This window comes from Tripterygium wilfordii, chromosome 19, assembly GCF_013401445.1.
Source record: "Tripterygium wilfordii isolate XIE 37 chromosome 19, ASM1340144v1, whole genome shotgun sequence".
NCBI lineage: Eukaryota > Viridiplantae > Streptophyta > Magnoliopsida > Celastrales > Celastraceae > Tripterygium > Tripterygium wilfordii.
The window spans coordinates 10524153-10538228 of NC_052250.1; the positions used below are offsets into that span (position 1 = coordinate 10524153).

Here is a 14076-nt window from a genome sequence, read left to right on the forward strand (position 1 = left end):
TATATATATTTATACATGAAAAAAATAATTTAGTGGGGTTGGTTGCCCACACAAAATTGTGTGCGGGTCCACCCATGCTCTTACGAGGGCTTTTGAGGGGGCGCTTTTCTTTACATTTGACTTCAGCAAACCCTTGTCGCAAGAACTCTAGATCCTCTATCGTTCGTCTAATCTTCGCTTCCACGTCACTTTTAGTTGAAAATGCTCCTCTTGCGGCCACATGGATTGTGGGTGAAACGACATCTTCGCCAATAATCTAAGTGTTGTCTCTCCCTTCATCCTCCTCGTGACTGGTTCTCGGTTGGGGTTACAACCGTGGGAACTGACATAGGGAAAGATCCGGCATGGTCGACTTAGATGATTCCATGAAAATAGAATTAGGGTTTGATAGAGAAAAGAAACCTAGGGCTCCTATACCATGAAGAGTTTTATGTTTGGCTTACTCAACTGAGTGCCCTGTCATTGTATATATATGAGTGTGTATACCATATAAGATTACATGAACACCCTTTGTACACATTGACTCTAATACTTCTCTTGCTTCCAATCCGACTTCAGATCTAATGGTTGCCATGTCAAAATTCAGGCTTGATTCATCGTGGAAAACATATCTTCTCCCTTTGTGGTCGTCAAAATGTAGTGAACAAAATTTTATCTACTTTGGCCGAACACTCATTTGTGCTAAGTGGGGTTGTTCGGCTGGTAGCTCCTCCACGATCTGGCTGCCATAGCCTGAGAATCTTCAATTTCAACTCTTTAAAATTAGGGTTAATTAGCAATAAGTCTCCAAGGCTCAAACCAAACTTTTATTCCAATAGGTCCACTCATAAGGTTCATAAGTGAATAAGATTTATTCCATTAAGGACAAATTATTTAAAATATATTTTTTAATCAACCAAAGTACCGTCGACTACCTCTTGCATGGAATCTTCATAGAATGAAAATGGTATTCTGGTCGGGTAAGGGAGGGTGGCGCGGTACGGGGTCATGGAAGAGCTGGCCATGCTCAGGCGGCTCATCTCTCAACTTCAAGACCTCTTACGTCTCTACGGTACATGATGCAATAGAAGAATTGGTGTAGGAATTGATGCAATAATAGTGGGCTCTAAATCAACAAAAGATTGGGAATTACAAATGCAGCAAGATTTTATAAATATCATAGAATCAATCAGGGCTTTAGTTAATTAAGCTGGAATCATTGAAGACCTAAGAATGAATCATGGAAGTCAATGGCAGTAATCAAGGAAACTATTAGAGGCTAAAGTCCAGCTACCATAATAATGTAGACGTAATAATATTGATTATGTTCAGACTCCTATTTAAAATGATGAACCTTAGTTGCACCCCATTATTTGCTCACTACACTCCAATCTAAATAAAACTCACTTAAAATTAAAACAATTATGAGTTCACCCCATTTTCTTCTTTTTTTTTGATTTTGCCACTTGCACCCCATGTACAAACCTGCAACTCTTGTTCATCTTCTTCATTCGTTCAAACCCTAGGCTCTCTCCCTCTCTTCTGGCAAGAACCACTCTCCTTCGACGCCTAAAACCACCAAATCGAGACCATTTGCACTGCCATTGAAGTTTCAGATTCAATGTTGTTAGTTGGAGGAGGAGGAGGAGAAAGGACATGCATGATGATGGGAGGAGAAAGGACAGTGAACAATCTGCAAACCTAGCAATGGCACCCAGATCGGATTCCGTCCAGAGCTCCACCACTGTGGAGCCGATATTCGGCGCATGAAGCTTCCCATCTTCACCCTCCCCTCTCTGATGACTGTCTTCTTCCTAATTCTTCTCACCTACTTCATGGTGGTCTCCTACCTCGTCTACGACGTGATCGTGGAGCCTCTAGGTATCGGTTTCATGTTCGTTCTCGACGATGTCGGCATCATTTTGTTGGACCTCGCTTTGGACAAGAATCGTGCCAAGAATGTCAAGGTCTCCTATGCCTCTACGGGAGAATGACAGAATGAGGAATAAAATGGTAGGGTCAGGAGGGGTGTGTATAAATCAGAGTTTTTGTGTTTTTTGGGGTGTACTTAGCAAAAGCTGGGGTGCAAATAAGAGCCAAAGTCATTTGAGTTTGATTACCTTGCTTTGATTTGAGAAAATAATGTATGATAGGAGAGATTCCACAATCCTTTCAAGAGTGATTCTCAAAATTCTTAGTGTCGTTCTTGTGTTCACTATAAATACATGTATCATTCCAACATTTGAGACACACTCGCTTCTTTAATAAAAGATCAGATCTCCGTGGACTAGGCAAGTTGTCAAACCACATATATCTTTGTGTTCTTGTATATACGTTCTTTCTTTCTACATTACTTTTTTTCCTCGGTGTAAAAATTGCATCGACAATAGATAAATTAATTGCAGTGCAGATAAATTACATGCATAAATTCATTCCAATAGAGATAAATTCATTGCAGTGCAGAAAAATAAAATTTACATGCGAGATTATTTCATCTCAAAATATATCGATGAGTGATTTTGTTTGAAAGAGTGTTTCACGCTGATTGAGAATATGAAATTCTTTTCAAATTTCGTCATGTATGAGAGATAAATCATTTTGAAATTTCGTTTTAAGAAAAGAAAATTGTAAAAATTGTGAGTGAGGCGCCAATACAATATGGTGTAAGTTATTTAAATGAAAATGGATATTTATGTAACTTTGCAATCTACGTCCTTATTCTTCTTCTTTTTTCTGGTTGTCCTTATTTGAATAAATTTTGTTGATTTTGTCCTTATTGTTAATTGCCATTTTAAAATATATTGCAAATTTGTTTATTTTTTAATTAACTTTGCAATCTCAATGTTGCCTTCATAAACTGATCAAGATTAGTCTACGAATTAGGGGGATGATTAAGTAAATGTAATCATCATATACGTAGCAAAATGAAGTTAAAAGCATCCAATAATCTTCTATTTTTGTTGATTCAGCAAAGGAAAGTTTTTCGGTGGGATTAACTGGCAAAATTAATACCAATCCTTCCATTTCCATTACCTCCATTGATTTATTTTCTTCTCTCTCAATATTTTTTTCCATTCTCCACCATTCAAGGTAGAGAGTTAAGAACAACCAAATCAACCCTATCTTGTGCCACAATATATTTTTGTTTGATCAAATCCTCATAACCAAAACATGATCACATTGAAGGAGAAGACTCGGTTTCGGGTGTCTCCATTGGCAAGAACCATTCTTGGCTTATCGGTAGCTGCTTCGATCGTCTGGTTTCTTCGATCGCTAAGAAACCCTAACCCTAATAGCTTTGATATTCTAGACACTAAACCCATGAGCGTGCATGAAGATTCACCGGAGCGTAATTTCTACGATGATCCCAACCTCAGCTACTCAATCGATAAGAGTGTCAAAGATTGGGATGCCAAGAGAAGGAATTGGCTTAAACGACATCGCCCCGATCGCGATCGAATCCTAGTGATCACCGGATCGCAGCCGTTGAAATGTCAGAATGAAAATGGTGATCATTTGTTACTGAGGATGTTCAAGAACAAGGTTGATTATTGCAGAATTCATGGCTACGAAATCTATTACAACAATGCCTTCTTGCATCCCAAAATGGGTGGGTATTGGGCCAAGTACCCAATCATACGGGCCGCAATGCTGGCCCATCCGGAGGCCGAGTGGATATGGTGGATTGATGCTGATGCAGTTTTCACAGACATGGATTTCAAGGTCCCAATTGAGAGGTACAAAAGCCACAACCTTGTCATAAATGGTTGGCCCAATATGATCTACAAGGACCGTAGTTGGGTTGGGCTGAATGCAGGAGTGTTCTTGATCCGGAACTGTCAATGGTCCATGACGTTGATGGAAGTATGGGCCGGAATGGGCCCACAGACTCCGAGGTACCAAAACTGGGGCAAAATCCAGAAATCAGTACTAAAAGACAAGGTATTTCCAGCCTCAGATGATCAATCAGGCCTCATATACCTTCTCTTGAAACAAAACAAAAGGTGGGCTGACAAAATATACCTGGAGACTGAGTATGGTTTACATGGTTATTGGTTGAACTTAGTGGACACATATGAGAAGGTGAACAAAGGGTATATTGAAATAGAGAAAGGAGTGCAGAAGCTGAGGAGGAGACATGCAGAGAAGCAAAGTGAAGTGTATGGAGAGCTGTGGGAGTTGTATATAAAGGACACAACCTTTAAGAGAAGGCCTTTTATTACACACTTCACAGGATGTCAACCATGTAATGGTGAACACAATCCTGCTTATACTAGACAGCAATGTTTGAAGGGTATGGAGAATGCTTTGAATTATGCAGATAACCAGGTGCTGAGACAATATGGTTTTGTTCATCCCAATTTGTCGGATTCATCAGTGACTCAGTTGCCGTTCGATTTCCCAGCTTCTTCAGGCTAGAAATCAATCTTGTTCTGAATTGTATCTGCTAGTTTCTCTAAATTTAGTGTAGATAAAAAAAAAAAAAAGTTATTTGTTTTGCTTTCAACTAGCTTTGAAGCCAATCTACTATTTTGGTGTCAATGAAATGAAAATATATCCTTATATCCCGAATTTAGGCTCATATCGGATATCCAAAGAACAAACTTGTAGGGTATCGTCCTTGGTTACCAAAAATATAAAACGCAAGTGAATGTTCATTAATCGTGACTTCAATCCAAATTACAAACCGTGTTACATCACTGGATCAGGGATCCATTACATAAATCTGGAACGAATACCATTGTCCAAAAACACCATCACTGCTCAAGAGTATTTTGCATCACAGCTGCAAGATAACTCGTCGAGCTACGACACAAGAAACCTAATTTAGACTTGCAAAATAATTCGGAATGCAGGTCTATATTTTAATCAATCAGTAAGGGAAGATTAGGATATTGTTCTGTTCTCTGCAATATATTTAACAAACTCCGCAATTACATCACTGTCGGATGACAAGTAGAAGTGTGAAATTAGAAACTCTTCGATTTACAACAGTTAATGACACTTTAAAGGAACACTGACCAGATTGGTTTATAGTTAAGCTACTAAAAGAATATACAAAGCTCAATTTCTCCTACCATACTTCCTTTCAAGTTCTTCTACCAAATTTCCTTTCACTGGACTTCCTTTCTTCTGCCTCTCGCCGTCTTTGTTGCCTGCAATTTAATTGAGATATAAATCAATGAACCAACAATTTTGCTGCACAAGTTAAATGCAGTTCCATCACCAGAAAAACAAAATTAGTTTCATTCATATAATGCCAACTATTAGAATGTAGTTATGTGGCATCAGTGGACACCAATCAGAACGTTTCAAGATAAAACATCTATGACGATCGTCGTACAGCTATAAACAGAAGTTGAAATAATAGCATATAGAAATTTCAAGCAAGGACAGGACAAAATCAGGAAACTGTTTAGGCATTACAAGTATGAAACCCATTAGATTGAAATTACAAAACAACGTTTAAGTGGAAGACCAAATTTTCAGCTCAAGAAATACATGGATGTTAAGCTTAAATATAACGTCTGATTTTATATTTCTAAATTGGCGCAAAAAGACATGAACGTTTGAGTCCCATCTCTCGTCTATAGTAATAATAATAATAATACTTAATATGACTCATAAAAAAAAGGCCCAAAAAATCCGTCCGTGGCCTCTAGTAGTCCCAAGGGAGAAAAAGGAGGAAAGAGAGGACACTCTGCTGTCATCCATGGAGACCAAGGCCAAAACTAGAGAATGGTAGATTAGAACAACAGGTGGACATCGTTAGCTAACTTAATTAAATCTCCTGATATCAATAAGAGCATCCATGACCTCTGAATCAACATTATATGAGCCTGAATGGGATATCTTACCCTTAATTAATGCATAATGCTTATGCTGAGTGATGCATTCAATCTAACCTTACATTTGTAGCAATTTCCATGAAAATGATTACAATTTACAAGATATCCACTAAATATTTTTTACATGCAAAAGGGATAACTGAATCATTAATGCATGTCATACAAGTTATAGACAGCATAAAAAGGAATTAATTAAAAGTTAAAACTTGTTCACAGTATAGAATTAGATTAAAAGGATGCAAGTCAGTATTTCAAAACCTAAGGGGTGACCAGTCCAATCCATGTATCAGAAGGTCTTTGCTTAAACTTGTTGAGATATACAATAATTTTCATTCTTCAATCTTTCACATAAAATACAATATTAAGTTTAATAAAGCACATGGAGACAGGAACACGACACAAAAGGGAATGTTCAAGTAAAAACATATTATACAAAGTAGTTATATATTATAAAGCTTACGCAAAAGCTGTGTATCCAGCACCAGCATTCAAAATTGCTGTATGAGTCCCTGCAGTGGACAAATCCTGGGTCCCTTTGGTAGAAGAATTTGCTTGGTCAACATCCACCTGAAATGAAAAACAAATGAAAATCAACTATACAATTAAATACACAAAGGAACTACATGTACGTTTTATAAACAGACAAGAACCTTGTCCCATTTTGATTTCTTGTTCTGTCTGCCATCCCGAACAACAGAACCTACAGCAGTTGGCACAGAAGGTAATCCACTGGAAACTACAGCTGGAACACCTGCAAAGTTTCACAGATTAAGTACACATTCACGTGTATAGTAAAAAACCTGCAAAGGAAAACTGTGGTTGAAACACATGCATCAAATTGGAAATTTTGGACCTGGAATAGCCAGGTTAAATTTTGGTGCCCCAATCACTGTTCCAGGTTGTGTCCCTCCTGAAACAAATTCAACCTTCGGACTTTTCTTCCGTTCTTGCTCCTTCCTTTCTCTATCACGGTTCATGTCTGATTCTGTATCAAAATAATGAAACAAAGATTAAAAAGAATGTAATGAACATTCAATATAAAAAAGGTAAACAATTACCCTCACATAATATATGGAGAGGCTTTTCCAGGAATTAAACTTGTGACCTCTAGGCTGCACCCTTACAACTCTACCACTAGGTCACATGTTTTCTTGTCAAGAACATTGAATATGCCAGGGAAAAAACATTGAGCTATTAATAAGTACTAACTAGTAGAGCCCTGAACTTTTTATCTTTTACTTCTTGCACTTCATTAATTGTACTAGTAACTCTTTGATTTCTCCTCAGTTCAAAATATTGAGTTATTAAGAGCCAACATGCCCAAAGAATGAGTGTAGCAGAAATGAGAATGTTGAGCTGCATGTGTATAGTATAGTGTATAGATATTAAGGCAATAGCACATAGAGTTGAAAACACTCAAGTAGGAGCAACTAAAAAGGAAAGAGAGACCTACAATTATATTAAGGAACAAAAGGAAAAAGTGGGAGAGCAGAAGAGACAGAGATAAGTAGACCTATTTCATCATAATAGTCGCTTTTGTCATAACCATGAGGATCAAATACGTCATTACATAAACATGACCCAATCTGGTCAATTTCTTGAAACCTCACTGCATGCAGCAAGAAGTCCGGGTTTCTATAATCTTTCCTGTTGCGTACTTCTGCATTGAAACTTTTCCCAATTTTCTTCAGAGCCAGAAATTTATCTATTCTTCTCTGCACGGATGTCATAAACATAAAATTTTAAGAGAATGGTTATTTTCCATAGTTGATCAATCACTGAATTTAATTATATTTCCATTAACTAAGTTTTAAAAGTCCATCATTCCAAATAAATTACAACCAACTTTTTAAGATGGCAGGCATAATCATCATACTGAGCTTTATAGAGATGCTTATTCTGAGAAACAGGAAAGTATTCTGAAAATCCAGCAGACAAGATAGTTTGAACTGCAATTTTTCTGTATCAAACTAAGATGAGCAACAGCAAAGAGCTAAAAACTTTGCTCAAATAACAAGTTAACTATAGTTTTTCAATCAACAGTTTGTCATAAGAGTAACGCAAATTAGAACTAAAAGCTCTAAAAAGAAAATGGGTTAAAGACATAAACAGTTTCGCATAGTGCATAATTAGTTCCTATCATTTTACTATATATTAACTACTCCCTGCGGTTTGACCCTTTATCCGATTAATTTCTTACATCCACAACTACATAACACCATAAGGCTCAAACCACAGCACCTAATTTTGTAAATATTAAAATCATAAGGACTAATTATGTATTATTCCAAACCAATGGATTCATTATTGTCTCCAACCCAAAGAAAATAAAAATTAACACAAGTGGAATGCACAACTGATAGAGAAAATAAAAAGCAAGACTTCTAGAGAAAAACTAATTTAAAACTTCGAACAATTAAAAATCAACAAAGTGCACAAAGTTCTGGCTATGCTGGGTCTAGTGATAGATATAAGCATCATTACCCATTCATTGTGGAGTGCTTACTCATATGGATCATTTAAACTTAATGGACAGCACCCAGATTCACCCTCAAATAGCAATCAAACAAGCAAGCTCCTAAACAAAAATAAGAAACCTAAAAATATTATAAAATACAATAAACATGGGATTTCTTTACAGCAAAATAAATAAATAATTCTGCAGAGAAGATTTTAATGTGGTGGGGGGAGGGGGGAGGGGGGAGAGAGAGAGTATTAGAAACAGGCTAATACTGCCATATTTCATTAATCTGAATCAAGTTCCTCATTGGCTCTAGTAGATTTCTTCCCTTTTCTCCAAGCAAATCAGTTTAGTTAACATAGAAATTTCAAAAGAAAATCAGAAAGGCTAGTAAATCAATCAAAATTATCACTAGATAACGAAGTTCTATTTCTATTGGCATGCCTCCCCTCCCCCTCCATGCCACCCCACTCCCTACTCCCCCTCCGTGCCACGCCACCCCCTACGCCTAACCCCCAACCCTGCCCCCCAAAAAGAAAAACAATTGCAAAATATAACAGCCACTTACTTGCAGCTCCTCTGGACACTTAGCTTTTGGTGGTGGAGGCAGAAATTTATCCAATAGATCAACAGCTTCCACAGGAAACATTTCAACACCCATACCTTCTACAGCCTCTGCTTCGACAATAGCATCAGCTATCATATCAGATTCTGACTGTTCTAAATTTTCAGATGATAGAGAACTTGTGTGAATGCCAGGTGTTGAAAGCACGGCAGTTCCCGGAGAATTTTTTCCTTCTACGTCACCTGTGATATAAATATCAAAAATAGTACTTATTATGTCACTTGTGATATAAAAAAAAAACTATTTATTTATTTAAGTGAAGCATATCAACTTTCTCAGAAGTTTAAATAGCAATTCCTTTTTTTGTAATTGAAGAGGAATGCGGGCTTAAACCCGTCCCCCAAACTTAGGTAGGATGATGAAGAACTAAACCACCTAAACTAGTGGTGCTCCTCATTTTGAATAGCAATTCCTAAGTAATCCACTGAATATTTTTCAAGTGTAAATCCTTGAGATGTTGTTATGCTGCAAATGCAATTAAATAAAATCCTAAATTGATTTTGACAACATTTGGGTGTCTCAGGGCTCCACTTAAAAGGCATATAAAAGAGGAGAGTTCATCTCACAATTTTTTAACCCATATTACATTCTCTTGCATATTCATCAAACTTTGATAGACTTATAGCACAACTGCCAGGACAACCACTTTACTCACATTAGTATTAGCCTTCAAATTGGATGTCCTTTTAATGAAGAATCTAACTAGTAAATAAGGTCATCCAGTCATACTGAACCAGACAGGCAGACACTGAAAGGCCTTGGGAAGGGCAAATATAAGCAAGGAACTATGATACCTAGACTCGGGTACGGGTGTCAGGTATGGGTACATATCTCATATATGAGTGTCAAAATTTTCAATTTTGAAATTTGATGGGTACGTGGACACCGTGCAAAAACTAGGATATGGGTATGTGGCATCATCCAAAACTAGGATACGGGTACGTGGGTACGTCATCTTAATATGTGTTAGGATTATTATATAAAAATATTAATGTTACGTTAAGTTAAATATAATCTTGTAATTCTTTCAAAAATATATATATATAATCTTGTAATGATTTTTTTATTTTGACAAATTTTTTTATCAAATGAAGTTTAGTAATCATACCAACTAATAACTTAAATAGTTTTCTTATATAACTAATGAATATATACTAACTGCTATATATGGAAGAATTGGGACAAAGGCATAAAATTTTCTCTCCAATTGAGTCTTCACATTCAAAGTGTAGAATCCTAAGAAGAAAAAAAAACGAAGCGCAAAATTTTTTGGAGGATCCGACACAGATCCCATACCCATACCATGTCGTGTTGTGCCGACACGCGTATGACGGTGAATATTGGAGAGTCCAAGTATCATAGGCAGGGAATACATGAATGTCAACCGTGTAGTTTTAAACTTGTGATGCCTACTCTGCAATGGAGCAAGTTCCAATTTCTTTTAAATGAAAAGTATAATTAAGAAGAAAAAAGATACATGTTAGAAGAAACAAGGCCCTGTGAACAAAACTCCCCATTGGAATAGCAAATGTAAACGGCCTTGAGTCGAACGTTGCAAAGAAACTATTTCTGTGGTTTGGAAAAACTCCCATGCTGTGATCAAATAACTTTACTACTACGCCAATGTTCACATTTCGCAGTTAAAACACAGATACATGTTATTACTGAAAATAAAGATACAAAAAAATCAAATAACATATAAAAGCACAATGTCTGTAACCATAACAAGGAAATTATCATCTCTAATCTTCCCAGCACAGATGATACTCCATTTTTTTTGTGGAGCCAGCAGAGAATAGAGATCAAGTCCTATACAAATAAACTGCTATCTTGGGCTTCGAGGCTGTTTTGGGACTCAAAGTAAACATTGGAAAAAGTAACATAATCCCAATTAGTCCTGTAAACAACTGTAGATACCATGCTGATACCCTCAGATGTGGGAATTACCATTGTCCTACTAGTTATCTTGGCTTACCTTTAGGTGCCAAATTAGAGACAAATATTTGGAACCCAATAATAGCCGGATTTGAGAAAACTTGCAGGATGGAAGAGAAACATCTTGGCTAAGGTGGGGAGAATAGCCCTTGTCAAAAGAACACTTGCAAATCTCTCCACGTACCTCATGTCCTTATTCCTAATGCCTAACACTGCAGTCAACAGAATTGAAGTTATACAAGGTAGATTTCTTTGGGGAGATACTCTAGAGTCCATGAAGTTCCATTTGGCTAACTGGGATACCATAAAGCTGCCCAAAAGATGGGGGATTTGGCAGTTACCTCTAGGGCAGCTTTTAAAGCATTGTTGGGTAAGTGGCTTTGGAAATTTTGCTACTAGAAAGACCAGTTTGGAGGAAAGTAATTGCTATTAAACATAGTTTATCTTGTAAGGGATTGACTACCTTTTTCTTACAAGGGATGGACTACCAATTTACCTAGTGAGCCTCACGGCTTTGGGTTATGGAAATGTATCAGGAAAGGCGGGAAACTGAGTGGCTTGACATGACTTGTTTCCAGACTGGAAAGGGTGATTCCATTATTTTTGGGAGGAACATTGGAAGGGTACTGCACCCTTCAACAGGCTCTTCCCTGACATTTTTATCTGGTTGTCAACAAGGAAGTGAGCATAAAAGATTTTATTAACAAGTCTGGACCTAATCAGGACATTCCCCCTACAAGAAATGTCCAAGATTGGGAAATTAACACCATGACAATTTTTGAGAACTGATTTACTCCTCAAGAATTAACACAAGTGTGCAAGATATGTTGTGCTGGACATTGACTAAGGACGATTGTTTTACTATCAAATCATACTACAAGCAAACCATTTTGAAGAATCATCATTTTGGTACCCAAGTTTTCCAAGTTAATGTATCGGGAAGACTAAAGCCCCTTCAAAAGTGGCTTTCTTCTCCTTGGACCTTGTATGGAGAAATTTTCTTACCTTAGACTATTTGCAGAGAAAGGATTTCAGTATTGTCAACAGGTGCATTCTTTGCAAAGCTAATCCTGTTTCTAATGACCACCTTCTCCATTTTCCTTGGGCTAGTAACACACAGGATTTTCAGGAATCTTGTTGGCTTGATTTGGGTTCCTCCCTGTACTGTCAAAGCTTAATTAATGGCACAGAGTAATCTGTCAACCAATAAGAGTAAGATGAAGAATTGCAATTGGTCCCTATGGCTATTCTCATGGGGCTAATAGGAGAGAAATTTTTGAACCTTTGATAATAGGGATTGTCCTGTGGATGTTTTTATTGGCAATATCTATGCTACTTTAAATCTTTGGTGCTCCCATTCTAGTAACAATCTCCTTCAGGCCACTTTTTGCCTCTCAATTTCAGTGCACTTTCTCTGTTTTTCTTCAATAAAATTATTTGCCACTGAAAAAAAAAATTCAATAAAGTATAAGCTCAGACTCATGTCCTAGAATTACATGGCAACACTTGTGTATATATCACATATTCACATTCAACCTCAAATATTTTGATAGATAGAAAAATCTTTTAGTTTGATTGATGTTTAAAGCCCAAAAGTTACTAGACTAATGCAAACTATGCTCAACATCATATTTCTCTCACAAACTAATAGAATACCTTAACTTAAAGACCTTTATGATTTCATAGGTCAAATAAGGATAGCATATCGGCCTTAACCAACACACTTAGAAAGACAGGCATTCCCATATGGTCACTTCATGTTTTAGATGATTAACAATTTTACTTGTATATGGTACAACACCACAAGATTTTCCTCTATGCTAAATCTCATAATAAGACAGCTTGTGCAACGATCTGGCTAAATGAGCGACTCAAAACACATTTAACTGTGGTTCATCAAATGATGCAGAATCTTCTCCAGTTTTTGCCCAATTGCCCTTCATCCCCTAACGTTGTTTTAATTCGTCACCTAAATTGTATTTCCCAGGCTAGTATTCCTTTTTTTTTAACATTAATATATAGCAAATATTGATCTTAGAAATGTTTGGTACCCTAATTAGCATAACTTCTTTGAATGAAAACCAGAAACTTGGAGGAACTAGCTCTGACACATATATGCCTGTATCATTCACACACAAAAAAAAAACAAAAGGTTTAAATTATAAGCCAAATGACACAGCCATGATGGAGAAGACACACACGCCAAATCCCGAATAAAGCAGACACAAATTAAACTATATAATTAAAAGAAGTAAATGGTCAGTATTATTTTGAGCTGTAAACATTAATTTACAGAAGTACAACTCATACATACCATTAGCAGTTTGAATCTTCGCTCCAAACTTTGATTCATCACTGCTTTGTATCTCCATCTCCTGCATCATTCCGAACCAGAACAACCAGTAAATCTTCACAAGGTAAAACGAACAATACAAAGGCACTTCAAAACAAAACACGTCTCAACCCAAACTTACAAATTGCACATCAAACAAGTATCCAGTCCGTGAGTACCTCGTGTTCTGGGGACATAGCAACCTCATCGTGAGCATAATCAACAATCGTGAGCCTCCCTCTACCATTCCTCACCGTAGGAACCACCCGTTGCTGGGGTGACGGTGCCTGAGCCTGCTGCGGGGATAAACGCCCAAAACTATCATCTTCTGAGGTCGAATTCGAATTCTGATGAGGAACAGGCGGGGTAGCGTCTCCAGTAAGCATAGAATCGTCGTTTCTCGAAGCTTCCTCGACGGCGCTCTTCTCCTCATAACCACTCTGTTGTTCTTGTTCTTCGAAAGCTTCCATTTCTTCGTCTTCTTCTTCGTCGTTGTACATCGACAGTAAAGCGATTCCTTCCGCTTCTTTCTTCTTCTTCGACGCCATGAGTGAATTCTCAGTAATGCCTTTTCGAGATATGTAACACATGGATTCGGGGGCTTAAAATAATATAATACTAATATTTATTAAAATTATAATTATAAATAAAATAATTAGTATTAAAGATATTATAAATTGAATGAATTTCATATTATTATATTTATAACAAATTTGCATCATTACTGGTTGAAAACATCTCAACTAGGTTGGAATCTTTTTCTTTCTTTTTGAAAGGGTGTAAACACCCTATAACTTCCATTCAAAACGATATTAATCTGATACAAAGTCAGGGTATTTTGATCACACCCACCAAACATTTGCTCACAGTAGAGCAAAAGAAAATAAAAACCAAC

General features: G+C 36.9%; 3 protein-coding genes across 3 annotated transcripts; 2 read left to right on the plus strand and 1 right to left on the minus strand.

The window, feature by feature from the left end:
- The first annotated feature begins 1745 nt into the window (after window positions 1-1745).
- On the plus strand, window positions 1746-1973 carry LOC119985554 (oligosaccharyltransferase complex subunit OSTC-like). The gene has a single exon (XM_038829844.1). It carries the CDS (start codon window positions 1746-1748, stop codon window positions 1971-1973), a length of 228 nt encoding a protein of 75 aa, XP_038685772.1.
- A 1177-nt stretch (window positions 1974-3150) lies between these two features.
- On the plus strand, window positions 3151-4398 carry LOC119985555 (galactomannan galactosyltransferase 1-like). The gene has a single exon (XM_038829845.1). The coding sequence runs from the start codon at window positions 3151-3153 to the stop codon at window positions 4396-4398; it is 1248 nt and encodes a 415-aa protein (XP_038685773.1).
- Window positions 4399-4863: 465 nt separating this feature from the next.
- On the minus strand, window positions 4864-13761 carry LOC119985072. The gene is made up of 8 exons (XM_038829241.1): window positions 13361-13761; window positions 13164-13224; window positions 8858-9096; window positions 7342-7543; window positions 6682-6813; window positions 6479-6579; window positions 6289-6395; window positions 4864-5135 (listed from the first exon to the last, which is right to left on the minus strand). Exons 1-8 carry the CDS (start codon window positions 13727-13729, stop codon window positions 5069-5071), a joined length of 1278 nt encoding a protein of 425 aa, XP_038685169.1. The 5' UTR covers window positions 13730-13761; the 3' UTR covers window positions 4864-5068.
- Window positions 13762-14076: the final 315 nt, after the last annotated feature.

What these genes read in the sequence shown, in the direction of transcription:
- LOC119985554 (XM_038829844.1), top strand. Translation starts at nt 1,746, where the DNA reads ATGAAGCTTCCCATCTTCACCCTCCCCTCTCTGATGACTGTCTTCTTC.
- LOC119985555 (XM_038829845.1), top strand. Translation starts at nt 3,151, where the DNA reads ATGATCACATTGAAGGAGAAGACTCGGTTTCGGGTGTCTCCATTGGCA.
- LOC119985072 (XM_038829241.1), bottom strand. Translation starts at nt 13,729, where the DNA reads ATGGCGTCGAAGAAGAAGAAAGAAGCGGAAGGAATCGCTTTACTGTCG. An exon ending in CTATGTCCCCAGAACACGAG is followed by an intron (nt 13,225 to 13,360) that starts GTACTCACGGAC and finishes GGAATGATGCAG; the next exon opens with GAGATGGAGATACAAAGCAG. An exon ending in CGACTATTATGATGAAATAG is followed by an intron (nt 6,814 to 7,341) that starts GTCTACTTATCT and finishes ATTTTGATACAG; the next exon opens with AATCAGACATGAACCGTGAT.